Source organism: Colossoma macropomum, unplaced genomic scaffold, assembly GCF_904425465.1.
Source record: "Colossoma macropomum unplaced genomic scaffold, Colossoma_macropomum, whole genome shotgun sequence".
NCBI classification, from domain to species: Eukaryota; Metazoa; Chordata; class Actinopteri; order Characiformes; family Serrasalmidae; genus Colossoma; species Colossoma macropomum.
The window spans coordinates 5,489,772-5,517,630 of record NW_023494807.1 but is presented as its reverse complement, the minus strand read 5'-3'; the positions used below and the strand labels follow the sequence as shown (position 1 = coordinate 5,517,630).

The following is a 27,859-nucleotide window of genomic DNA, read 5'->3' as shown; positions in this document are numbered from 1 at the left end:
GCCGGTTCATGGCTGGAGCGACACGATGACGCATGAAGGAGAATCACGGCGTCATTTGCTGTTTGCGTTTTGCTTTTCCTCCGGCTGGTCCTTCTCGGCCCCCGTACCCACGTTGTCATCAGTGAGTGGAGTGCGTTGGCGTTCAGCGGGTCTATTTTGACTTTAACAGTCCGAATTTGTCCTCGTTTTGTTTCCCAGCGTGTGAATCTGTTCCCAGAATGGACAGCAGGAGCTGCGCGGAGGTGCCGCGGATCGTGCCCGGACAGTTTGACGACGCTGAGTCGGGCAGGTGAGAGGCGTCAACATCAGCGGCTAGTACGCTAACTGTTAGCCCTGCGCTATCCGCGTTGGTGAGACAGGCTGTTTCACAACTTTTATTCACGGTCCAGGTTTTTAGATGCGTGGATAAACACTAGACGGTAATAATGTGCTGAGCGAAAGCGTCGAATACGTGTTATTCAGTCGATTTATGGCTATAATCTGTTTAATTTTGTCTCCTAGTAACCGTTTAAAGGGAAGTGACGGTACAGTGACAGCTGTACGATATTTACTAGAATGGGAAGTTCGATAAAGTTGGCGGATATTCCGAAAACGATACGAGAAGCGATATATTATTATTAAATTAGTGTGTCTCTGAATGGACGTGACGCAACTACAGACCTTTTCATGTATAAACAGAAATCCAACTGACTTCTCCTTCAGGCAGACAGCAAAATACAAAATAAAAGCACCCTTCGCTGTTGTGCTTTGTGACATCCTGTATAAATAAAAATAATGCCTGGCAACTACTTAGTAAGACATGGGAATTGGATAATTAGACCTTGACTGCAGCTTAATAAGGCATGATCTCGTGGCCACGCATTAGGATCTTGTTCCCACGCCTTACTAAGTCGTGGCCGCACATTATTTTTATTTATACATAATGTCACCAGTGGGGCTCCATAGGGCTCCGTACTATTGTGCAAAATATAAAGAAATCAGAACGGCAAGCATGTCTCTTATGCACTTATATACAAATATAAATATAAATAAATAAAAAAATTGTCACAAAAAATGAATAAGTATTTTTGTTTCTTTTATTGTTTTATGTAGTTATTAAATATGTTATTTGCGGCAGTAGCCATTACTGCCTCAGACACTTAAAACACAGTACTGGGGGCGATAACAATCCTAATGCTTGTTGTGTTTTTCCCAACTTGTAGTCCAGACTTCTGCTTAATTACATCATTAAAATGTTAACAAACTCATCCAGAGTGGTTTGGTGTGAAATGCTCTGTTTTAGAATAACTTTCAGAGTCAGGCTCACAGAGTTGTTCACAGTGGTGGTGATAGGAACCAGACATCTGAAGGGTTTAATGCTCCCTCACAGAAAGCTGTTATATGAAATGTTTATGAATACACTGACCGATGCCAGATGCAATGTTTTATGTTAGAATTAAAACATGGCTGCAACTTAAAATGTATTTTTTTTTTTTAGTTTATTTGCAGCAGAGAGATACATTCTGGGCGTAGTAAGGCTAAATAGTTCCCAAAGAAAAACTTTCTTCCCCCTAAATTTATCACTGTTTTATCATATAATGACCCAGATGTGCATAGGTTCATTAGCTGTTTGGGGTAGTAAATATAATGGTTATATTTGCACTATAGACATGGCAACCCCTGGTTTCTATCACCACCACTGTAAAGAAATCAGAGTCTGGAAGTTTCTCCACGATGAACCATTTCATATCAAACTGCGATGAATGACTTTGTTTACATCTCAGCAGTTGAATTATGCCGAAAATGTAAAAAAATCAGTGTAGTTCTCCTTTAATTTACTCGTCCTTCACGTGGGAGAGAAGGGTTCAGTCTCATTGCATAGAGGCATTCATTAGGCTTCTATGTGGCAATGTAATGACGTCTCTGATGCCGCATTTAAGGTAATTTGATCTGTTCTGTCATCACAGCTACGATACAATTTATCGTACCGCCCTGGTGGCAACATATAAAATCACTGTATTGCTAATTTGCTGGTAGAAAACATGTAACACAGTTGTCAGTATTTAAAATAGGTCAGTTACCATAGATTTGGCAAATCATCAAGCTAGACTGACTGGGCCTCTGAGGTAATAATATATGTGTGACTCTCTCCAGTGACTCAGAACTGAGTCACAATACTGGCCAGCCTCCAACACTGGAACACAAGCTCAGTGGAGTGAATTTACAGCCCTTGTCCCTTGAACCTGTCCAGCAAGATGAAAATGATGAGGAAGAGGAGGATGATGACGACGATGAATGGGACTGGACTGAGTCAGTTGGAGGAGATTTTACTAAACGCTACACTGCAATGAGGACTGGAAACAGTCAACAGGTATTTTGGATTATATGGCAGACATTCTAGATTTTAATGCAAAATCAATCAGTCAGCTTGAACAAGCGAAACGGTAATAATACTGTTGTAAACACAAAGAAATTTGACATGTAGACATCAAATTCAACTTTTATTTTGTAAATTTGTGTCCTGACTAGTAAGAACTCATGATTTTTCCCAATGACTTTAATGGAAGTAAGTTTTACTAGTATGAATGAACTCTTATCTCATGTCAACATGACGTTAAAATTGGCCTTTTTCTTATCTGCACGTTCCTTGTCATATTAAGTACAATTCATCATATAATCTTTGATCAAAGTGCAGCGAGTTTTGCTCAAAACATCAGATTTTTGATTACATCACTGTACACCAGCAGGCAGGGTGAGAATATTAACCAGTAATATCATGCTTAACGTTCCCCATCTATCATCAAGGGAAAACGCTCAGCTAGCTCAGGAAAACATGAATGGCTGGTTCATGATTCCTCTATTTGTATCCATCCATCTTGTAGCTGGTTGTCCGCTTTCTCTTTTACCTTTAACTCTTCCAACCGTAATGGTCTTTTACAATTAATTCTTCGATGATAGTGTCCAAAATGGAGAACTCAAGTTTGGTTATCTGGGCTTTGAGTGAGAACTGAGGCTTAATTTGTTTGAGGGTCCATTTGTTTGTTTTCTTTGCCGTCCAAAGTATTCTCAAAAACACTGAAGTCCACCAAAACCAAGTCAAAGGCATGTAAAATTGATTTTTTTTTTACAATTTTTTTATTTATTATTATTTTTTTTTACATTAAGAAAATTCATCTTTCATGTAAGTTTTATTTTTGTTTTTTTTTAGTAAGAATTTTCTTTTAGTTAGTAAGAAATCAGTTTGAATATGTAATAATTAGAGTTTACAAGTGATTGACATTTTTTTTATTTTTGAAAAAAAAGTCACACCAGTAAAAATGATTCCTTCTAGTTAAGTAAAATGGAAACAGCCATTTTTAGTAGTGCGAACTCAAATTGTTCTTTTTAGTAGTAATAACATTTTTACTTGTTCACATTTTTCTGATAGCAAAAATTGAGGATCAACCACTAAAACAGCTTTCTATGCTAAAATGGACAGAGGTCAAATTTTAGGAAGATCTAAGCTTGAATAGTTTATCAAAGTGTATCCATCCAATCCAGCAAACATAATCCTATTAATTTGGAATCCTTGGTATCTAATTCTCGAACAACATGACTGAGTTTCATTATGTATTTTTTTTTTTTTCTCCTCAGGCTAATCGACAGAACTCAAAGTCAGATAAGATGTGTGTTCCGTCAGACAAGGCTCTGAGGAAGTTTGAACACAAAATAAATCTGGGTAAGGTCAGCATATTCCTTCCCCAAATACAGACCTCTATAAATAAAGAGGAAGGAAGAGCTACAGTTAGAGTTTGGAGATTAAGTTGATCTAAATATACACTCTTCTTCTGACTAAGCCTTGATTTTTATTTCCCAGATAAGCTGAACTATGCCGATTCTGTTATCAACAGAGTCACAGTGATGCAAAAACAACGAGAAGCCGTCACGTTAGTCATCTTTTTTTCATAGCCAGATGTTCTATATTTAACAGAATGAATTTTGCATTGTCTTAAATGCTTAAATAACCTCTTCTGTTGTTACTGCAGGTACAGAGTTAAGGATAAATCAGATAGAGCCACAGTGGAACAGGTCTGTGCCTTCTAACATGTGACGGTGACAGTTAAGCTCCTGAAAATATGAGAAAAGCTATACTGACTGTCCACTCTTGCAGGTTTTGGACCCTAGAACTCGCATGATTCTCTTCAAAATGCTGAGCAGAGGAGTCATTTCAGAGATCAACGGCTGCATCAGCACAGGCAAAGAGGTAGTACTGAAGCTAAATAAGTAAACATTTATTTTAGAATATGACTTTTAGTGGGCAGTGGACCAAATAATATCATCATAATAATAAATTAAATCTGAATAAGCTTTTCTGAGCATATTGTGAATTTTGTCAATAATTACTCTCATGCTTCTTTTTATTGTTACCTGTAAGGCAGTGTGGCTGAAAAGACTTTTCACTGTCATAAAGAAGGGAAAGTCGAGGAAAATTCCACAGCTGGAGTTCAAAAACATGGTTAAAATAATACAGAGAAAATTGGTCTCCTAACAGCCACCCGCAAGACCTGGTAGACCACCAAAACTGCCCCCATCAGATGAACAGCACTTTTGTGTTTGAGAGAGAGGAGAAAATCAAGCTCCACTATTGCCTCAGATCTGAAAAATCCACAGGAGTTTCTGTTCATCTTTTCACTGTGAGAAGACATTCAACACAGTGTTTCCCACAGATTTGAAATGTACTGTGGTGCTGATGTGGGGAGTGGTGTGGTGACGCCAATTGTAAAGCATAAATATAAAAAACAGAGAGCAGTGATTTTAGTAAATTCTCTTTGACATATTAAATTGAAAAAAATTAAGGATGACTGCAACACATTCCAAAAAATGTTGGGAGTGAGCATGTTTACCACTGTGTTACATCACCTTTCCTTTAACAGCAATAACCCTTTTGGGGACTAAAGACACCAGTTTATCCAGTTTTGATAACTGAATTTTTTGCCATCCCTAAGTTGCCTTCTTTGTCATATTTTGCGCTTTGTAATGCACCACACTTTTTTAATAGGAGACAGACAGGGCCATTCTAGCAACTGCACTCTCTTATTACACAGCCATGCGGTTGTAACATGCAAAATGTGGGTTAGCCTTGTACTGCTGAAATAAGCATGGATGTCCCTGAAAAAGACGGCATCTTGAAGGCAGCATACGTTGTTCCAAAATGTGTATATGTTTTTCAGCGTTAATGTTGCTTTTTTCACAGATGTGAAAGGTACCTACTAATAGCCCCCATACCATGACAGACCCTGGCTTTTGAACAATCTGGATGGTCCTCTGTCTGGAGGGACATGACATACATTATACTCGTAAATAATCAGAAAGGCGGACTTGTCAGATCACAATGCGCATTGCCTCTGTGCATCAGCCCATTTCAGATGAGCTCAAGCCCACAGAAGTCAAGTCAGAGTGTAATCTGACCACCCCCTAAACTTTCACTGTGTGGTCAGGAGATGAGTGATGGGAGTTTGAACCCCTATTGCTGTGTAATTTTAGCTCTTTATTCTTTCTCATTCTTCAGGCCAATGTTTACCATGCTACCACAGCCAAGGGAGAAAGTCGAGCCATTAAGATTTACAAGACGTCAATTCTGCTTTTCAAGGACAGGGATAAATATGTCAGTGGAGAGTTCAGGTAAGACAGGTTGGCCTGTGAAGGTTGTCCAGTTGACTCTGCTGGCTTGTCACAGCTCACTAACTCTTGATGAAATGCTCTTTTTTTAGGTTTCGGCACGGCTACTGTAAAGGCAACCCAAGGAAGATGGTTCGGACGTGGGCAGAGAAGGAGATGAGGAACTTGATCAGGTTGGTTTTAACTACCCAGGGCTGTGTTCATATATAAAACCACGCTATGTGTTCACTCCCATATTAGATAAGCATGCCTGCTCTGTTAATGTCTGAACGTTGTACCGTGTAAGGCCCAGGTGCACCCTCATCTACACCTGATGACTCTAGACACACCCTGCTGAACTGCTATTATGCTCGTCCACCTTATTTTCTTATATATTTTAGTGCTTTTCCTCATTACTCGTTATTTAAATAGGCAACTGTTTTGTGTGTTAAATGCTAGTTTGGCTCACTAAAGGGCAAATTTTGTTATTTACATTGCAGCTAATACAAAGAACTGGCGCTTGTGCATTTTAGAGCTCGACATATTTGTCCAAACCTGAGCACATGGGTTTAGGAGTAATTTTTTTAAAAATGTATGTTGGACACTGAATAGATGTATGTTTAGCACGGAGGCCCTGTGTTTATGAAAAAATAGACGCGAGGTAAATAAAATATGACTCAGGAGGGGACAGTTTAGTGTGGCCAGAAGCACATTTAATTTAATTTTCAAACAGGCATTTATGTTTAATATGTCTATGTAAAGAAGTAGCCTTAACTGGTTTAATCCTAAGTGTCCATCTCGCAATATCAGAACTGACTGCACAGCATGAGAACAGCACAGTATGTCAAGTTTATCCAGGCTAAAAACTTTTAGGGATGTTGCTTGAAAGCACTTGAAAGAACAGTTTTAAGGCAGTTTTGGAGAGTTGGATGTTTTTTTTTTCCTGTCGTTTTCTATATGGAAGAGACATTTTTTTTTTACTTTATTTATCTGAGGTCAGATGAAGCCTGTTATTGTCACTACACAGTAACTTTTTTATTTTAATTTTCTAGGGCTGTCAACAAAGACGTTTTATTCACCTCTGAGGTGATGATGAGCTGGTTCGGCTCAGATTCAGACATAGTTTTGTTGCTTTCGGGTCCGTTTCAGGTTCGAAATTGATGAAGTGCTTTGGGTCAAGTCGGGTTTGGACATGTACAGGAAATTCTCAGGCTGTATTCGGGTTCGGACCCAAAATTTCAGTCCAACTTAAAGTTGGGTATTAAAAAGGCTAATACAAATCTGCCAAAAATCATGATTTGTTTCTATAAAGAAATCATAATTTCTATCAGCCGTAACAATTTATTATTGGGGCATCCTCTGAATTCAGATTAATAACTGTACTGCACCTCTCTCTCCAGTGGAAAGCCACCTTTAGATCCCAACATTACCCTGTTTTTTTGTTTAGCAGGGTGTCTTTGGGATCCCCTGTATATTGTTAGGTAGTTTTGTTGTCTTTCAGCCCCAGTCCAGTCCAATTCTTGAAGGACTCATTAATAACAAAGCTTTTATTGGGTTTTATTGAATGTTTGCCTTCATTGCATGCTTTGTTTCAAGGCTTCAGACAGCAGGAATTCCCAGCCCAGAGCCCATCATGCTCCGGAGCCATGTTCTCGTCATGGGCTTCATTGGAAAAGATGATATGTATGTATGCAGTCAACGCTGTTTTTACCCTTTTCTGTAAACCACTATGGAACGTAGTTGCTCATCTGTATGCGTTTCTATCCCAGGCCTGCTCCTTTATTGAAGAACGCTGCACTGTCTGAATCCAAAGCTCGAGAGCTGTATCTGCAGGTCATCCAGAACATGAGGCTAATGTATCAGGACGCTCGGCTGGTCCACGCTGACCTCAGCGAGTTTAACATGCTGTAAGTCATGTTGTGGTGTGCCAAGCTTTTTCATATAGGCAGCTCCGCTTGGGGGAGGTGGGCTTGAATTCATTCTGTCTTGTTTAACTGCCTGTACTCTTGCATGCAGGTATCATAATGGAGACGCATATATTATAGATGTTTCCCAGTCTGTGGAGCATGACCACCCTCACGCCTTGGAGTTTCTACGTAAAGACTGCAGCAATATCAGTGGTAGGTGTACTAAAACAGGGGCCTTTGTAGAGCGGTAAAAACAATAAGCGTTTAGGACTGGGTGGAATACCGGCTGAAATTCTTCCTCAGGTACGAGGATCATCAGCTGACTAGCTGAGTCAGGGCTGTTTCAGTCATGTTTCAAATGAAAAATTAAAAAAAATGAAAACAAAACAGACCCTCAGTCACCTCCTATTGTGTAGTCCGTCACATCTGGAGTAGTCCACTTTGTTTTTGAGGCAACAGAGGAAAGGAATGGACAGTCTTTCAGGGTTAACCTTAGCCTAACATGGACACCGTGCTTCTTTTTCCTCTCATACTGCTTAAGAAGCACCCTGACTTGGTCAGCTGCATAAGACGACACAATAGTGAACCAGCTGGTACTGAAGGGTAAATGACTGTAAACTTTTCCAGATTCTTGCATAGACTGACGGTCGGAGACACAGATACATATGATGCACATATGAGACAAATGACTTGAGAATTTCAACAAAGCTGGATTCTTATTATCTTCTGGCCTGTACAGGTGCCAGAATGTGACTGATGCTCCATTTAAGGTGGAAAGAAAAATCCAAACAAAAAGCTGTCCAATAGGAAGCCAGTTTCAGCTTTATAGAAAAACAGCACAACAACATTTAGCACCATGTTTGCCAGGCTTGCTGTGCCAGTGTTAGAAAACAGTATTGACACGATATCAATATATTGTTCAGTTTTTTACTGTTTTGCAAAGCAAAAATAACATTTAACATTTACTTTAGTTATTAAAAATGGTAAATGGACATCCCAGAATATTAAGCCACTGATGACCATTATTCATCAAACTTTTAAAATGGTGTTATTTGAGTGTGTGTTTGCATATATACTTGAGGCCAATGTTGCTTCTGTGCTTCCCTTTGCACAAATGATTCATTATGAGGGGAATTCCAGTCTAAATTAGTTTAGCAGAGTCAGATGAAAGCTTGAGATGCTCAAGTTCAAAAACTTTTTCGTCACTCTTGTTCATAGACGGAAACGACACCTATAAATACTCTTCACAAGGTGCTTTTAGATGTTGTTTTTTTAATACTTCAAATATTTTAGAATGAACAAGTAAATAATAACAGTAAATAGTAATACTTACAATTTTATATATTTTTTGTTACATTATCTGCCTTAGTATGATTTTTTTTATTTTAGAAATACAAGACATTAGGAATTTTACATGTATTACAAATGCTAGTACTTAATATTGATATATCTATATATTTATTTTGACTTTAATAACCTTGGGAAGTTACTCTCTCATTTTAGAATAATTTCAAACATATGTCTGCCACAATATGGGTTTTATATTATTGAAAACATTCATTCATAATTTTTGAGCACTGATTTCTTACTTTTGACTTTCAAGCAGTGGTGTGCCACACTTGCAGTTATGTTTGAGATGAATTCAGTTTAATTATTTGATCTCTTCTTTTATCATGTGATTAGACTTTTTCCAGAAACATAACGTTGCTGTGATGACGGTGCGAGAGCTGTTTGAGTTTGTCACAGACCCCTCCATCACAAGTGACAACATCAACCAGTACCTAGAGAAGGTTTGTGTGACTTTTTCTCACCACTCATGTGGAGCATGATCATAAAATCAGTGACCAAATTTATCACCAGTTTCAGGGTTATGTAAGGGTGTAACGATTCCAAAGCAGGATCAAAAAACTGCTCGGCCCCTTAAGAGGATAAGAAGTAAAATGTGTAAAAATATTTGGGTTTTTTTCTGCCTCATAGGTTGTTTCCATTAAACTGTCATTTAGCAATAAACTGCTTTTTGTAATGATGTCAGTTCCTGCAAAAACTGTAGAAACTTTTGTTTATTTTTGGTTTTAAATTTGGCTTCCCTGACATCACCATAACCTATGGATAAAAATAAATTTGACTTTTTTTTATTATTTTAATTTTTTTCCTATTGTAATCATTACATGAGAGATCACGTTTCTTCGTGATAGATAACTGTTAGAGCACTTAGAAAGGCTGTGGTCTTACCTGGACATCTCTGTCTCTGTAAGAGCTGAAAATTGACAGCATTCTTTTAGGAACATTCCCATTCCCGCCTTATTCCAGCTACACCTCTCCATTTATTCATTTGTGTAGTAAGACGCATATGAGGCCACCCCAATCCCAAAAAACACATGCATTTGTAAAATATACATTTTTTTTTAAATCCTTTGGAGGGAAACATAGTTATTGAGAACATTTTCATCAACGGTATAATACTAATGTACTTTTTATTGGACTTCTCATATTTCTTTATTGACAAATCAGCCACAGTTTAAAGAGTTATGAAGTTCACACAGCACTACTGCTGTTTACCGTTCAGATTACAACTGTATAATTGTGCGTTGTCCTTAAACCTGTATGATTTGCAATGTTATGATTATCTTTTGGCTTCATACAGCAGTATATTATTAAAGCCACTAACTGTCCCATCCCTAATATTGTGTGTGGGGGCAAATTATGGGCTGTGTACATATACACATGCACACACTCCAATCCTGCCATCATGATGGGTGTAGCTAAATTTACTGGATGCACTTACTAGGTGTAACTATAATCCGAAATGTTTCTTTAATATTACTGTTTGCTATTTAGTAATAACTGTGTACGCTTCTCTTGGAACATGCCTTGTTTGTGTGCCCTGACTCCTGCTTTAAAATGCTTCGTAACCACAGGCAATGGAGATAGCTTCTGCAAGAACAGCAGAGGAGAGAACCAACCAAGACAAAGTGGATGAGGAGGTACTGACAACCTGATGTTTAGATCATTCATATTAACAGTAGATTGAGATGCAGTAATTCCTGTGTACATTTCAGTGAGTTGTTTTCTTTGCCCTGTGTCAAAAACCAGGTGTTTAAGAAGGCCTACATTCCTCGTACACTTAACGAAGTGAGTCATTATGAAAGAGATGTGGACACCATGATGAAGCAGGAGCAGGAGTCATCTGAGAACGTCCAGAATGACAGCGTGAGTGCCAGTGTCCTTTGTAGGTTGTTTGACCAGGAGATCACAATGTGTGAAATACTGAAAGTTTTTTTTTAATGATAGATCCTGTACCAGACAGTGATGGGCCTGAAGAAGGACCTTTCAGGCGTGCAAACGGTAAGATTTTTATTCAGTTTTTGTTCAGTAACAATTTTTTTTTGCTTTTAGATAACAGTGATAACTTTACTAGTATGTAAAGTACCTGGACACTCCTCCTAATCATTGAGTTCAGGTGTTTGAGCCACACTTATTGCTGACAGGTGTATAAAATCAAGCATATAACTTCATACGTGGCTCTGTCATAGGATCCCACCTCTGCCACAAGTCAGTTTGTAAACATTTTGCGCTTCTAGATCTGTCCCAGTCAACTGTAAGTGCTATTATTGTGTAATGGAAGCATCTAGGCTCCACAGATCAGTAGACCAACTCAAACTCGTAGAACGGGGCCACTCAAAAATCCTCTGTTGTAACTCTCACCTCAATAATTGCCTCTGGAAGCAACATCAGAACGAGAATCGTGCGTATTTATGAAAAAGTTTCCATGGCAGAGCAGCTGTGCACAAGCAGCTGGAGTGGTGTAAAGCACACTGACACTGGAGTGGTGGAAACACTTCACCATCTGGCAGTGTGATGGGCGATTCTCGGTTTGGCAGATGCCAGGAGAACGCTACCTACCAGAATGCGTAGTGCCAAAAAAAATTGGTGGAGGGGGGTTAATGGTCCGGGGCTGTTTGTCAGGGTTTGGGCCCCTAAGTTCAAGAGTTAATTAATATTAATGCAGAGACATTTTAGACCAAAATATGTTCCCTGCTTTGTGGCCACTGTTTGGAGAAGGCCCTTTGCTGTTCCAGCATTACAGTGCAGCTGTGCACAAACCGAGCTTCATAAAGACATGATTTGACAAGTTTAGTGTGGACATAGGTGACATGGTCTACACAGAGGCCTGACCTCAACCCCACTGACCACCTTTAAGATGAACTGGATTATTGATTGCAAAATGAGTGCCTGACCTCAAAATCTGACCTAAAAAAAAAAAGTTCCTCTTGTCCAAAATCAGTGCCTGACCTCACAAATGCACTTTTGACTGAATGGGCACAAATTCCCACAGACCAGAATCTTGCGGAAAGCCTTTTCAGAAGATTAGAGGTTGTCTTAGCCCCAAAGCCGGGGCAACGCCATATGAATGCTAATGGTTTTGGAATGATCTGTCCAATAAACTCATATAGATGTGTAGGTTGTCCACATACTTTTGGCCATAAAGTGTCAAACGGGCCCTAGAATGATGCAAGCAAACGTGTTGCCTTTTGGTGGAATTCATTGTTTTGAATGATAAATATACATTTCATTTCGTTTTGTGAGCGTCAGATTTGGGCCCTTTTTTCGCATATTTGCACACATCAAAAGATCAATACATAAAATATTGTCAGCAACCCAGACAGTCCACTTCCATTTTATGGAGTTAGTTTTGTGCCAAAATGTTTGAAAGAAGATCCTGATGTTTGAGAGAGGAATGTTCCAGTTTCAGAGGACAGCGGTGCTCTGATCACGCAGCTACTGAACTTCTCAGCACGAAGTGCGCAGATAAACACTTTCGGATTTGCTCAACAAAACACTCCGGTTTTCACTCAAAACTGGAAAACTTGCTCAATCGCGCTCTTCACTTTCAAAACTCGCGCAAATCATTTCTGCTCTCAGCTCCGCAGCGCACGCTCAACTTTCACATCTGCTCGCTGTAAAATGTCTGAACGTTTGTGCCAAAACTGCAGCCAATCAGAGCTGCCGATGGGCGGTTCCTGTCAGCGCACCAATCATGGCATCTTTTCTTAAGCAGCTTTATGCCAGTTGGTCGGGGTGCGTTTGGGGCTGTGGTGTTGCGTCGGCTAGTGTGCTTGTAGTCTCGATATTAGCTAGATGGTTTCTGCCTTTCTAGAAGCAAATTAATAGAACTGATTTATCAGTAATGCTCTGTCATAAATAATAACGAATTAATATAACTAACATTGGTAGCTCGGCCATTTGTTTCCTACCAGAGACTTAACGGTAGCTAACTTCAAATAGCTTAACATTAATCAGCTAAGCTGACGTTGGCAGGGTTTCTTTGACTGTAGCTAACAGTGTCTTACAGTGTTCTACTGAAAAAAGTCTTAACTCCATCAACAGTAAGTTGGGTTGAAGCCAAAACGTCAGTGTGTTTTGATAACCTAAACTTAGTGTCCAGGATATTAACTGCATTAACGCTGTGAAATGCTGACAACAGATGTCAGTCGATTAGTTAAGTCTGTTAACTGAGTTTCAGAGTCATCTGGTTTTTATGTTTGCGTTTTAGAGTATACTGCTTATTCAAAGGGATTGGTGGAAATCCAGAGATGGTAGCAAAGAGCTGAGAATAATAAGAAATATCGCTTATATTTATAGTTTGTGTGCTTGATATTTTTAATCAATGATTTACAGTAAGTTAACTGATATGTGAACACCAAATAGAGGAAAAAATATGTATGGCCCTTAAAAAATAGTATTATGTCTAGTAAACAAAATAGGATGAATTATATTACTTCTGTGCTCACTGAAAAGTTTTTTTGTCCATATAAAACTGCACGGCATCAGTATTATTTTTTGATGACGCCATTATACAAGTTAAACATACAGGATTAACAAGATGAGCCTATGAAGACAAGCGCTATAGGAGAGTTTTTTCAGTAGAACACTGTTAGACACTGTTACCTACAGTGAAAGAAACCCTGCCAACGTCAGCTTAGTTGATTAATGTTAAGCTATTTAAGTTAGCTACCGTTAAGTCTCTGGTAGGAAACAAATGGCCGAGCTACCAATGTTAGTCAGATTAATGCGTTATTATTTATGACAGCATTACTGATAAATCAGTTCTATTAATTTGCTTCTAGAAAGCCAGAAACCATCTAGCTAATATCGAGGCTACAAGCACACTAGCTGACTCAATACCACAGCCCCAAACGTACCTTGACCAATTGGCATAAAGCTGCTTAAGAAAAGATGCCATGATTGGTGCGCTGACAGGAACCGCCCCTCGGCAGCTCTGATTGGCTGGAGTTTTGGCACAAACATTCAGACATTTTACAGCGAGCAGATGTGAAAGTTGAGCGCGCGCTGCGGAGCTGAGAGCAGAAATGATTTGCGCGAGTTTTGAAAGTGAAGAGCGCGATTGAGCAAGTTTTCCAGTTTTTAGTGAAAACTGGAGTGTTTTGCACGTTCGAATTCTGAGAGGGAAATGAATTGTTGTGCAGATTTTCAAGTTTTGAGTGAAACCAGAGTGTTTTGTCGAGCAAATCCGAAAGTGTTTATCTGTGTGCTGACAAGTGTGTTCAAGTTCATTATCTGCGCGCTCAGAGCACCGCTGTCCTCTCAAACCGGAACATTCCTCTCTCAAACATCAGGATCTTCTCTCAAACATTTTGGCACAAAATTAATTCCATACCATTTAGTTTGCATCTGAAATTGTAGAGTACAAACTGTCGTAACTGTTTTGAGCTTACTGACCATCTCTTACATCAGCCCCAAGTGTCTTAGAGCAGGAAAATACCAAATTATGCAGTGCAAGGGTGCTGCAGGACCCAAATAGGTAGGCAGTTTGCCCACATGACGACTCCACGGAGATAAAGGGCTGAAAGAGGAAATGGTCAGTTGTATGATCTGTGAAAGAGAGGCAGAGAGACGCCAGCTGCTGGTGTTTGTTGGTCTTATTGACCTCCTCCACTGTATCGCAGGTTCCCTCCTTGCTGGAGGGCTGTGCTGAAGATGGGAGCTCCAGCAGTGATGAAGATGAGGAGGAGGAGGAGGAGGAGGAGGACTCTGAAGCAGAGGACAGACAAGAAAGAGACCAGGACAAGACTCAACCACTTGACAAAAAGGTATATGGAAGTGAAATGAAGGAGGTTTCAGTGCAAACAAGGAGACACTAAAGCAGTAGTTTGGCCAAAAATGAAATTTAGCCACACAGCATGCAGTTGTATGCAAACGTCTGAAAACCTCCTTTACATTAATGCATTTTTTGCAGGATTTCTGTTTGTTGAGTTTGACATATTGGGATAAAATAAAGCCTACAATATAAAGTGAGCCATTACTCGTGTGCAGGCCACATACGTTTGTATTTTTTTTTTTTCGGTATGTTAAATTCAGCAAATAAGCAGTAAATGTGCATTAAAATGGGCAGAACTGTTCTCTGTAGAGGACGTGTTCACTTATTTTCAAGCTTAATGGTTAATGTAATTAATAATTAATAGTTAAACCTGACAAACTAGCAAACTAAGTGTATTAATTCCTTTTTTCCTCTTCAGGAAAGAAAGAAATTGGTAAAAGAAGCTCAGAGAGAGAAACGGAAAAGCAAAGTGCCCAAGCATGTGAAGAAGCGCAAAGAGAAAGTTGCCAAGATGAAGAAAGGAAGATGAGGAAATAGGTGGACACAGCTCTATCACCCAAAAATGAGGACGCTCATGAATGACAGACGGGACACAGTCACAATTTTCAACGAGGGCACTGAATCGATAAGGGAATCGATCAGAGTGGCACAATCAATGAGATTATCAAGCTGGCTGCATATGAGGACCGGACTAAACAGGCGCAAAACCATAACCCTGCAGATAGAACCAGCCGCCCTGCCAAACCTACCACATGTCTGAGATTTTCATACATTAAAATAAGCTGAAATTGGCAAAGGAAGTTTTCTAGCATCGTAACATTCTTTAATGTAATGTGTACATGACAGTTCACAAATACTGTATATTCATACATTTTAACAAAAACGTGCAACAGAAACGTTTCACTTTGCATCATTTAATATGTTGGACACAAAAGCTTATTTAAAAGCACATACACACAAAATTAAATCAATCAGGAAACCAAGACAGAACATGTGCTGTTGTGTTTTTAAATATAATCTGGGATTTGCAGGAGTTTGTCTTTTTTTTTTTTAACCTCATTTATTTGTCTGTGAAAAAGGCTCAACCCATGTATTTACAATTCAGCTTAAATTAGAATTCTCATAGGTACAAAATACAGGGTATACAAGGTACAAAACTATTATCATTACACGACATGCGCTAATATGTTACTGTATGAATTAGGTACGATGTAACAAAACAAGAGACGCGTCTTATAAATACTGAAAGACTTGACAATCTGTACTACCAAAATAGAGGCCTACCTCTGTCTATTTACAAGTGCTTGATCCCCGTACTGACTGCAGTGAAGTGGTTTAATTTGAGCCTCGGCAGGGGTGAGACTCGGGCGTTTGGAAGAGGAGAGCTAGCGAATGCCCTCTACGTAGTTGGCGGGCAGCATGCCAGAGCGGCCGGTCCGCTGCACTGTCCCGTACAGCCAGCCTTCGTCGATGGGCTGCACGTTGTGGATAACGTCGCCATCTCTGAACGACACCTCGTCGCAGTCCTGAGCATTGTAGTCATACAAAGCCCTGTAAACACTCTGAAAGGGGCACAAGTGTTAATAGTGTATTTTTGCCCAAAAACCTCATTTCTACAGATGTCCTCTTTCTCCAACTGAACAAATGTAAAAGGTTAACATGGCTAACATGTACATCGATCAGGCATAGCATTATGACCACCTCCTTGTTTCTGTGCTCATTGTCCATTTTATCAGCTCCACTTACTATATAGGTGCACTTTGTAGTTCTACAGTTACAGACTGTAGTCCATCTGTTTCTCTGCATATTTTGTTAGCCCCCTTTTACCCTGTTCTTCAGTGCTCAGGACCCTCATGGACCCTCACAGAGCAGGTACTATTTGGATGATGGATCATTCTCAGCACTGCAGTAACCCTGACGTGGTGGTGGTGTGTTAGTGTGTGTTGTGCTGGTCTGAGTGGATCAGACACAGCAGTGCTGCTGGAGTTTTTAAACACTGTGTCCACTCTCTGTCCACTCTATTAGACACGTCTACCTTGTAGATGTAAAGTCAGAGACGATAGCTCATCTGCTGCTGCACAGTTTGTGTTGGTCATCCTCTAGTCCTTCATCAGTGGTCACAAGATGCTGCCCACAGGACGCTGTTGGCTGGATATTTTTGGTTGGTGGACTATTCTCAGTCCAGCAGTGACACTGAGGGGTTTGAAAACTCCAGCAGCACTGTTGTGTCTGATCCACTCAGATCAGCACAACACACACTAACACACCACCACCACGTCAGTGTTACTGCAGTGCTGAGAATGATCCACCACCCAAATAGTACCTGCTCTGTGAGGGTCCATGGGGGTCCTGACCACTGAAGAACAGGGTAAAAGCGGGCTAACAAAAGATGCAGAGAAACAGATGGACTACAGTCTGTAACTGTAGAACTACAAAGTGGAGCTGATAAAATGGACAATGAGCGTAGAAACAAGGAGGTGGTCATAATGTTATGCCTGATCAGTGTATATGCCCAGTGGTCTCTTCCAAAGGTGTTTCGTGGACTGCCTTCTGGGGAAAGCACTGGCTGTGTCCTAATAGCTAAATAGTTTTCTATCTGCTCTCCTTGATTTTATTTGATCTGGTGGCCTTGGGGATCCACATGTTAGTCAGCTCTGCCAAGGACTAAGGGCTACAGATGAGACAAAACCAAGGAAGGCAGATAAGAAAGGAAGTTTGCAGTTTGCAGCCAATATCAACAAATATAACTAGGCATCAGGACATATCCCATCAGAGTAAAGTGGCAGGGAGGGGTGAGGCGTATGTTGCGCATGCACCTGTGCTTAAATGACCTTTATAAATCAATTCTAAACTCTATAGGGCTCGTGATTTTTTGGGGAATTTATTTTGTTGGAGGGCAGAGTGGCAGGTATTTAAAAAGTTCATTTATCTGAGCCAAACCACTGTGTGTAGTTTATAATTAGAGCTCAGTAACATTTTTAACATGCACAATAACTTAAATTGAACTGACCTTAGAATTAACAATTGTGCTTAACTTGCAAATACTTGTATTGTTACACCCCAAATGCATGAAAGGGTTCACATGGTTCAAACGTTAACATACTGAATTCTCTGCAGTGTTACACCCCTGTACCCCACCAGTTAGCATGGTGCCAACTGCTCACATTAAGTGCAAAAATATGCACAAAATTCAAGATCCAGGCTTTAAATGTCTGCTACTACTGGTACTAAAACTTGCGGTAACACTTTCTATGAATGTCACCTTTGTAAGCATCTATAAACACATTCATAACATGATATAATGCATTCATAAGACATTATAAACATAGCTATAAATATTTATAAAAATGTATTATACGTTATAGACATGTTTATTATGCATTATGAATTGTTAACATAATACATTATAAGTACTGATCATAACAAATTATAAGAGCTCATAAGTCGTATTTGTCCGCTCTAAGTAAAGTGAAAGCGTACTGTACTAAAGCCTCCTCCAGTGTTAAGAGTGAGGCTTCAAGTTGAAGTATTTACTGAAGGATTTACTGAAACACTAAAACATTCACAATAAAGCACATTACAGGCTTCAAATGTCAGAGTTTAAACTAGTGCTGCCATCAGTGTTTTACCCAATGTGGGAAAGTCAATGTACACCACCGTTAGCTTGGTATTTGTCTTTACTTTGCACTCTCCAAGCTGGGACTGACTTCTTTGGCACTGACATTATAACATGTTATTAACACTATTTATAATGCATTATATTAACAATTCATAATGTATAATAAACATGGCTATAAGGTGTAATCCAGGGTAATTCATTTTTATAAATATTTATAACCATGTTTATAATGCCTTATGAATACATTATAACATGTTATAAATGTGTTTATAGATGCTTACATGCGACATTCATAGAAAGTGTTACCAAACTTGCTTTATGACATACTTTTTTTCTTCAATGTTATACATAACAGCATGTCATACAGTGTCAGAAACCACACGAGCAAGTCAATCTGAGAGTACTTAAAAGGGAATTCTACTGATTCTTCAAAATATTTGTTTCAATTCTTTCATTAAGATATAAACTCATTCCTTACAAACTCGCAGAGTCAGAACTATTCACAGTGGCGGTGATGGGAACCAGACGTCTGAAGTGTTTAATTCCTCTAAATTCTCCCTCACAGAAAATTATTACATGAAATAGTTGCAAATATGTTGCCTGATGCTTGAGGCAGTAGGACAGAAGCTTTTGGCCTAAAACAGAAATATTTATTGATACATGCAGGTCAGTGAGGAATGTACAAGGTGCAGTATGGCAAAATAGTACCTGAAGAAAACTTGATTCTTTGGATTTACCACTATTTTGCCATCATCAACATTACATATAAAAACTCAAAAGTCACATGTAGGTTCACTGGTGGGTTTGGTTAGTAAATAAAATGGCTATATTGTCTGTGCCAAGCCTACAATGTAATGGTCCAGACTTGCATTTAGAGAATATTTGATCTCACATTACACACAAACTAGCTTGGCAATGGTTCAACTGTTTGGCACCATCAGTGCTGAGTGGAGAAATACTGACTGTTCTTTGTATAAAAGGCTTCCTACAAGTTTTTCCACAAGACTTCAACATTTAAAGAAATCAGAGGGAAAGCTTTCTTTATAACTTACTGACTAATCATTTGTTGTTAAGACCATTAAAAGCTTAATGTTTTGCCATTTTGGGGTCTTTTGCAATGAATCATTTCACATGAAACCACTCTGAAAGTGACTGTTTACATCCATCCATCCATCCATCATCTAAACCGCTTATCCTTCTGGGTCACTGGAGCCTATCCCAGCTGTCATTGGGCAGAAGGCAGGATACACCCTGGACAGGTCGCCAGTCCATCGCAGGGCAGACAGACATACACATTCACACCTAGGGGCAATTTAGCATGTCCAATTTGCCTGACTGCATGTTTTTGGACTGTGGGAGGAAACCCACGCAGACACGAGGAGAACATGCAAACTCCACACAGAAACAACCCTGGTCACCCGGCCGGGAATTGAACCCAGGCCCTTCTTACTGTGAGGCAACAGCGCTACCCACTGCGCCACCATGCCACCCTGACTGTTTACATCTTGACTGAATTCTGTTTAACTTTTGGAAAGTCAATGGAATTTCCCTTTAATAACTTGCCATGCAAATATGACAATTTAGATAAGCAGTTTGCTTGTCCAATATTTGTTATTAATACATTAGCACAAATAAAGAGGCAAACTTTGGACATAAATCTTTAGGATTAACTATCACTTTGCGTTACTAAGAAAATAGGCTTTCTACATTGTTCAGTGCCACTGAAAGTCTGCTTCATGCTTCTTCTCTAAGTCCCAAACTGCACAGTTTCCTGTACATGAGTCATCATTTGCGGATTACCAAGTCCCTGAGCTGAATCAGGTAGGAAAACATGACACTGTACAGTTGCAGGTGGATTATAGGGCTAGAAACATGGAAATTAAAATAAAAATAAATAAAAAAAGATCAGTTGGACGAAGGCTCACCATGGTTGCTGGATGTGAGCGCAGCTGCATGGACCTCAGGGAGTGCATGCTGGTCTGATGCATGTAGCTGTGTCCCTGGCTATGTCCACTCGGGTAGTACGCCCCAGGAAGAACAGGCGCTGCACAGACACAGACAGAAATAGGACAATGGAAAATTTATGTATATTGTATACTGCATTATATTGAGTATAGTGCAGTTTTGGAATTACATGAGTTATTGGTACTTCTCATACTTTCCACATCAGAAGTTTGGGAAATTTTTGATCCAGAAATTACTACAAATTTGCTCGTGAGTGGAAGCACTTGACTTTTTGAAGGAGCTAAGCTTACCCACAATGACGCCTGGCCTCCGATCCATTTCCATGATGTACTGATGAACACCCTGTTGCGCTGCGCTGGTCCCCATTGTCTGGTGGTTGGGTCTCCCCTGCGCCCGCACCAGATAAGCCCCTCGCATGTCCTGAGTGACCCCATGCAACCCTGGAACCTCAAAATCCTTATGATATTTAACCTGTGAGGAGAAGGATATGTGTATCTTCCTTTAAAATGGAAAATACCGTTAAACCACTCAAACTGTAATTCCCTATCTTCATAACTGCTTAACCTACATATTTGTATCATAATAGCTATTCATAATTCATAATAGTTGTTCCAGAATAATAAGCCTGCAGTTTAAGGAGTTAACTACTTAAACTTAACTTAAAATGTCACAACATTGCGACAACTGTATGCTACGAACTTCATATTCAGGCCTTACGTTGCTGATCTGATCCTGGGCTTTCTTTAGTCTCTGCACCTCTGGTGTGTCCACGAGATATCTGAGACCGCGGCCCTTACTCTCCTCAAAATCCTTCCTGTACTTCACCTACGGGTCAGAAGAACCAGAAATCAGTGTCACAATAAAAGACTGGATTCCTGTAACAGGAACTGCACTCTGAATTAGTGGCATGAGTTTGAAGAATCATTGTTTGGATTTTTATTTTTGATTAAATAGATCATAGCATTATGTGTCATTATTATAATAATGTAATGTATTTCTCCTGTACAAACAGTACTGTATTTAAAGGACAAAATATTTCTTTTTTTTAGCACCAGGAAAAAAGCAGAAAACATACATTTGACAGGAAATTACACGGAAGTCTCAACAGCTAAGTATTATATATATATATATATATATATATATATATACACATTCAGTGATGTTAAGAACTGGATTCTGGGTGGACAGTCCATTGGGCCTCATTCACCAGCATCTTCGTAAATTTGTTCTTAAATGTGTTCTTGAGAAAGGTCCTAAGAAAAAGTCTAAGTCAGATTCATGACGTGTTCATAAACTGCATCATAAATTGTTCACACACTTTGTGCTCTTGAGCGTGTGTAGATTCTTTTCTTACCTAAGAACAAATCCCAAATAAAAAACATTGGTGAACGTCAGAATCTTCGTGAAAACTGTGTAAGTGGGTTTTTCAGAAAACATTTCTTCTTAAGAACAGTTGGTGAATGAGACCCAATGCTCTTTTTTGCCTGTTTCCTTTTCGCAGTAAGAGTTTCTCGACAGCTACACATCCTTTCAGACCCATATCGTTGGCTCGCCTTTTCACAGTGGAAGGATGAACAGAAGAGTGAAGCTTAATTTTCTCCTCTCTCACTCAAAGTGAATCTGAATGTTTATCAGATGGGGCAGTTTTGGTGTCTACCAGGTCTTGCAGAAGCTGCAAGGAGTCCCATTTTCTCTTAATTTTCTTTTAATAATTTTTAAAAGACTCCAGTTTTTTACCTTTGTAACAAGCTCAAGCGCCTTGGTTCATGTCGTGCCTCAGTATCTTGGGTTTGTACAGCATGACTGAACTTCCACAGGGTCAGTCTAAGACTCTGAAAATTTGTTTTATGAGAAGAGCTCTTGTCTTCTCTTATTTTGCAGTTGTTTCCTTCTTGCTGGATTACATTTTTGCCCAGTGTTTTTCTGATAAAGGTGTCAGGAACTCTGATCATCGCCTAAGTGGTGGAAGCCTGGCCTGATGGATTCTGCCTCTAGAAGCTGCTTGCAGCCAACTTTACAGGTTTAGCCAAATGTGTGCTGGTCAAAGGTGGACAATAAAAAACTGAAAGAACTGACCAGTAGAAGCAGAATCAGATCTTCAAAAGATACAGATAAAGAAGGGAACAAATAAGGAATTGTACAAATAAATGTCTTTGTTGGTAGTGTCCGGCATTTCTGTGATGCGTTTGCCTGAAAGCCTGGACAAGAACCTGAACAACAAGGGCTTGGCACCGTGTCCTGGTTTGCCAGGTGGAGAATCGAGGGGGATCTGCCAGCACACCACCGAGCGGACAGCTGCCTTGCTTTTCTCCATGCTGACCTCAAAGTGTCACACCCAGCCTCACACTGGCAACCAAAGCGCTACTCGGATGAGCAAAGGCTTTTTCTCTCTGATTGTTTTCCCTCTTCCCTTGATCTCCTGCCTTCGATTGTTGTTTTATAACACGGTCTACAACAAGTACACATGGCTTTCAAGCTGCAAGCTAGGAATAGTCAGGCCATACAATTCTCCCCTTTTCCAAACTGCAGTGGAATAGCTGAGACAAGTTGTGTCTGAAGTTTGTTTCTTTAGTTTTGCACCAATATCATACAGACTTAGGTGCTTTTTGACACTGTATGACTTACTTTTATCTATAAAAATGGACAAATGTATAGCACATAGGTAAAAACACAGTAGAAGCGTTGACACCCCAGGGAACCTCAAACTGTGTTTTCTTTCCATTTGCGTTAATCTTGCTCTTGGGTGCCCAATGAATAACGTTCCAGTGCCCAATAATTAGCTAATATATTTAACCAAAATTCTCCCCTTTCCATGTAATCTGGGCGGTCCTAATCTTGGGTAATGCTTATGTAAACATTACGCTCATCCAGTCATAAGACTGACATGGCTTGTCCTGCCCACATTGCGTTTAACAAAAAGCATCTCCTAAGGTCTCTTTTCAAGTCAGAGAAACTCTGCGCCAAAGCTAACAACCAAGCGAAAGCTAACCTAGAAAGAATAACTGAGCTATTAAGCTAGCTCATTTGCCAGCATCCATTCAGCCATGCAGGATTGCGCATCCATCAGTAAATTTCCTTCTTTGAGACATCGGCACACAAACCCTGGATGCTGTTAGTGAGCCATGGATACAGGGGAGCAGTCTAAAACACAACCTGCATATGTAGAGCCCATTTCACTCATGTCTCTCATTTCTATTGTGTTCATTTTGACATCCATGGCTTAAGAATGTCAATCACACGTGCTCATTAGAATACTGGGACCACCCCCTCAGTTCTCAGACGGGTCTGATGAGCAGTTTTTAAGCACTGTTTCATTATAATTCTCACTTGTTTTTCATTCAATCAAACTTTGCTGGATGTTTAATAAAACACTCAGTTATAGTATCATTAATTTCCTGGGACTTCACATGAATTTAGTGCATACATTTATTTTTATATATTAAAGAATGTCATACAGCATCATAAACCAAACATGTTTTTTTCTGATTGACTGCATATGAGGTATAAGGGCAATTTAATAAAGTTCATTTTTGCCAAACTAATTCTTTAACACTGACAGAATATTCTCTACAGAGAACAATTAAGGCGGGGGGGGGGCGCTGATGACCCTACCTGACTCTGCAGCTCACTCTGCTGTCTCAGTCGCAGGTTCTCGGGGGTATCAGCCACAATGGTAAACGTCTGTTTCGGGTAGTGCCTGGAGGGGAAAGAAAAGCTGTTTATGGAGAGCATTAAAATAGCCTACTTAAAAAAAGTTCAAAGAGACTGAGCTATTTGGCAGAAACACATAAATTATGCTTTCTGTGCAGCAAACTGGCATATCATCAGCAGCTCTTAAGTGCTGTATCCCCAGAGATGAAAGGATGTTCTGTATTTCACTAAGCAACCAATTTGGAGAAATATGTTCATGCAGACCATTAGACCATCCCCTCCCCAACTCCCATATCACCACAAATGCTATTTTTAAGTGAAGCTGATGTTGTACGTACGAATTACAGTAGGGCTTCTTCTCGTATCCTTTGTAGTTGTTCATGTTGAGGGTCATTTTGCACACCTCACAGTGGAAGCATGCTTTGTGCCAGTACTGAGAGATAAACAAATAACAAATAAACAAAAAACATGCATATAAACCACAGACAATTTTAAGGCATAAAGATGCAGGCATTACAAGACAGTTAGCAGTCAGTATCCCATTGAAGGAAACCTATGAAATGAAACTAGAACAGTGCAATGAACAGAGTAAGAATAGAAGGAAATACCTTGTCCAGACAGTTCACCTTCTCTGTAGCATAGACTATTTTGCCACAGCGTGCACAATGAGGGTTCATTGTCGAGCATTAGATCCGGATCGCTGCTGGCTGGAGGCACACAAACCTGCTCTGGGTTTAGTGCGCTTCAACGCTGCCTTGTTTTCTGTAGCAATGGATTGAAGTTGCGTGGATGCTCGGCTTATGGGGGCGTTTGCTGACTCTTTGGAAGGCGCTGCGAATGAGGACGAGCTTGATGTGAATCCGTGCCAAGCCATTCCCCGCCGAGCGCACAGGAATGGAGCACAAACACCCTGCAGAATGCAAACAACTGAACTGTTATTGGGCAAACTGCTAGCATTAAAGGAATACTTTAAAAAAAAGTATCTCCAGGAGTTGTGAGGCTAATCTACTGTCTTAAAAAAGATGGTTCTTCAAACATTCTTTAGTAAACTCAAAGAACCAACTGCAAGCTTAAATGGTTCTTTGCATAGTGAAATTGGTCTTCAGACTGACAGAGAATGTGCTGTATATGGTTCTATATAGAATCTTTTTGAAAAGGGTACAATATAGCACTAAAAATGGGTTCTGCTATTGTTATAATGTCAAGCGTGTAACACTAAAAGAAGCCTTTTTGGTGGCAATATAAAACCATTTTCTTTTTGAAACTACAGAAACTACACATTCTCCATCGATCTGGAGAACCATTTCAGCTTGCAAAGAACCATTTCGTGCTTAAGTGGTTCTTTGCATGGTAAAATGGTACTTCAGATTGACGGAGCATGTGTTGAAAATGGTTATATATAGCACCAAGCATGCACATGGTTCTTTGAGTGTTCATGGTTCCATATAGAACTATTATCTTTACTAAAGGACCCTTGAAGAACCATCTTTTTTTAAGAGTGTAGTAAACAAATGATGGATCACCTTCGTCACACAGATGTCTACAGTTATGTTGAGTTGTTAAGTAATGTCAAATATACTCGCATATGTGAAATTTACGACATTGTTATCTATGCAAGTGGACTAAAATTCATCAGCTAGCCTAAAGCCTGGATTTTGTCCACACTTTACTACAGCCAGGCTGTTCCTTTGTGTATGAGCATGAATAAAACTGTTCTAATAAAACAATTATTTTGTCATGAGTGGATATCTGCAGAAAATATGTTGTAGATATTCAGAAATGCATTTTTCATTTTAAATTAGCTTTGTTGAAAAAATATGTCTTTTTTATGACACGTTTTTGCTGAAGGAAATGTCAGAAACATTAACCACTATCTGGGTAGATGTTTAGTCAGAGATGTTTTTGAGCAGAGCAGTGAGCTGTGCATGTCATGATGTCATGATGAATGCTGACTCTGTGCTAGTGATGCTATGACCTGAGGTTTTTGTGGTCTAGCTAGACCAGTGCCTTATACAGATTAAATGGATAGCGGTCAGCAATGCACTTTATTCTGTAGTCGAGCAGAACAGACCAGAAAACATGCAGTGACTCGGTCAGAACACAAGGGGGCAGTGATGACCACAATTTCATTTCCGTCCAACTTATAAACGCTTCATATTATAGACTTATTATCTTGAAATTATGCTTTTTTTCATTATATTGACCTAGTATCTGGAAAAAAGACTTAATTTCTCAAAATAATGACTTATTTTCACTAAATACTGACTGATTATATCGAAATAATGACATTTTCTCAAAACATAAAATTAGTGTCTCAGAATGATGACTTATCTTCTCACAACATTGACTTACTGTCTCGAAATAATGACATTTCTCAAAATGGTGATCTTAGTATTTGTCGGTGATTTTGAGTTAGTATGAAATTGCATACTATGTTGAAATAATCAGTTGTTAAATTTTTAGAAAGTAATATGTAAATAAGTCATTTCGAGACATCAGGTCAAGATGCCTCGAAGGTACAGAAGATAAATCTGGTGAATAATAAATACGGTTGTCTTTAAAGACGCCAGACTGACAACAGGTGAGATTTTAGCTTTGTAAGACGGTCTGTAAACCTAGAATGCACAGCTCTCTCTAACAGGTCTGTGTAAATGCAGCTTTGAGAATGAGACTCGAGCGCTGATGGAGTTAAAACCATAAGCTAAGCCTGCCGCCCACGTTCTCCAGCCTCATGTTAATAAGCTGTTGGCGACCTAAATGACTTGTTTCCTGTCACAGGCTAATCGTTTTCTGGGCTCTTCCTGCGCGCAGGCTTCAGGTTCTTCATTCGAGAAATTCTCGCAGCTGATCATGAAACACGGTTCATACTTGAAATGCAGTTTTTAATTCAAGCAGTAAAGAGGTCAAAAAAGCCCAACGGTACAGGAAATGGCTTCTACCCTACCGCGTGCAGGTAGCAAGCCAACAGCGTAAACCTGAAACACAAGATTCAACCTGTGAGCGCGCTGCGTGTGCCCGACTGACTGAGGGACTGATAGAAAGTTCGATTCAATTCGCCGAACCGATTCTTTTGAACTGTGCGTTTTAATGTCCGATTCAACGATTCAGTTTTGACCTCTACGCTAACCGGCTTTCGTGATTTTATTTTCACTGAACATTTTTTGTGTTCAGAAGAAAAAAGTTCGATTTGTGATATTAGCCCAAAATAAACATGACAACATAGCGAAAATAGACGTAAGAGAAGTTTTAAAAATGGGCTTTAGTTAAGAGCTAAAAAAACAACAGAGAGGTTTCTAAAAGTATTACAGATCACCGAAATTTTCGTCAGATGTTAAAGGGCAATTCCACGGAATAGTCTAAATTTTGCCTAATCAAATCCATAAGATTTAATTCAGAGAGGTTCGATGTGAAATTCTCCATTAATAACCGTACCGAACCAGAGCTGTTCGCGGTGGTGGTGATGTGAACCTACGGAGCCCTTATGGTGACGTGGTGATTATTTTTATTAAGGCGTGTCTACGAATTAATATACTGAGGCCACGAGTTAATTTGATCATAACTCGTGGCTTCAATATATTAATTTGTGAGGGCCATATAAAAAAAATCTCAGTAAATCCGTGGGCCAGAGGCTGCCTATGTTTTTATTTCATTTTTAATTGACATTTTGCTAAAACCTACTTACTTACTAAACAGCTGGTGTCGATTCTTTGCTGCAAATTCATTAATTCTTGGGATCCGTTTCTGAGCTGCTGAGTGTTTATAGTGTTTATGTTGGTGTTTGGTGATATGACTGGTGTAGAATCGAGGTGTAACCGCTGTCCCATAGATTGTTGTTGGGAGGGGGTGGGAGCGCACGTTTTGTTGCAGTGCATGCTGGGGATTGTAGTTCAGCGCATTGTGAAACAGGCGAATATTAATCGAAAATTAAAATAATTTCGCGGGCCGGACAGGATTGTGTCACGGGCCTAATCGGGCCAGGGT

The 27,859-nt window shown here is 39.6% G+C and overlaps 2 protein-coding genes across 2 annotated transcripts; one reads left to right on the top strand and one right to left on the bottom strand.

Moving 5' to 3' along the window:
* Positions 1–80: 80 nt before the first annotated feature.
* On the top strand, positions 81–15,676 carry riok1 (RIO kinase 1 (yeast)). The gene is made up of 17 exons (XM_036556035.1): positions 81–289; positions 2,134–2,350; positions 3,613–3,697; positions 3,836–3,905; positions 4,005–4,047; positions 4,130–4,222; positions 5,528–5,640; positions 5,730–5,810; positions 7,213–7,299; positions 7,386–7,523; positions 7,633–7,736; positions 9,207–9,313; positions 10,442–10,507; positions 10,617–10,733; positions 10,815–10,868; positions 14,492–14,635; positions 15,062–15,676. Exons 1-17 carry the CDS (start codon positions 219–221, stop codon positions 15,170–15,172), a joined length of 1,701 nt encoding a protein of 566 aa, XP_036411928.1. The 5' UTR covers positions 81–218; the 3' UTR covers positions 15,173–15,676.
* On the bottom strand, positions 15,658–24,881 carry nebl (nebulette). Its single transcript, XM_036556036.1, has 7 exons — positions 24,487–24,881; positions 24,217–24,311; positions 23,840–23,924; positions 20,945–21,052; positions 20,518–20,698; positions 20,188–20,306; positions 15,658–16,205 (listed from the first exon to the last, which is right to left on the bottom strand). Exons 1-7 carry the CDS (start codon positions 24,553–24,555, stop codon positions 16,029–16,031), a joined length of 834 nt encoding a protein of 277 aa, XP_036411929.1. The 5' UTR covers positions 24,556–24,881; the 3' UTR covers positions 15,658–16,028.
* Between the last annotated feature and the right edge of the window lie 2,978 nt (positions 24,882–27,859).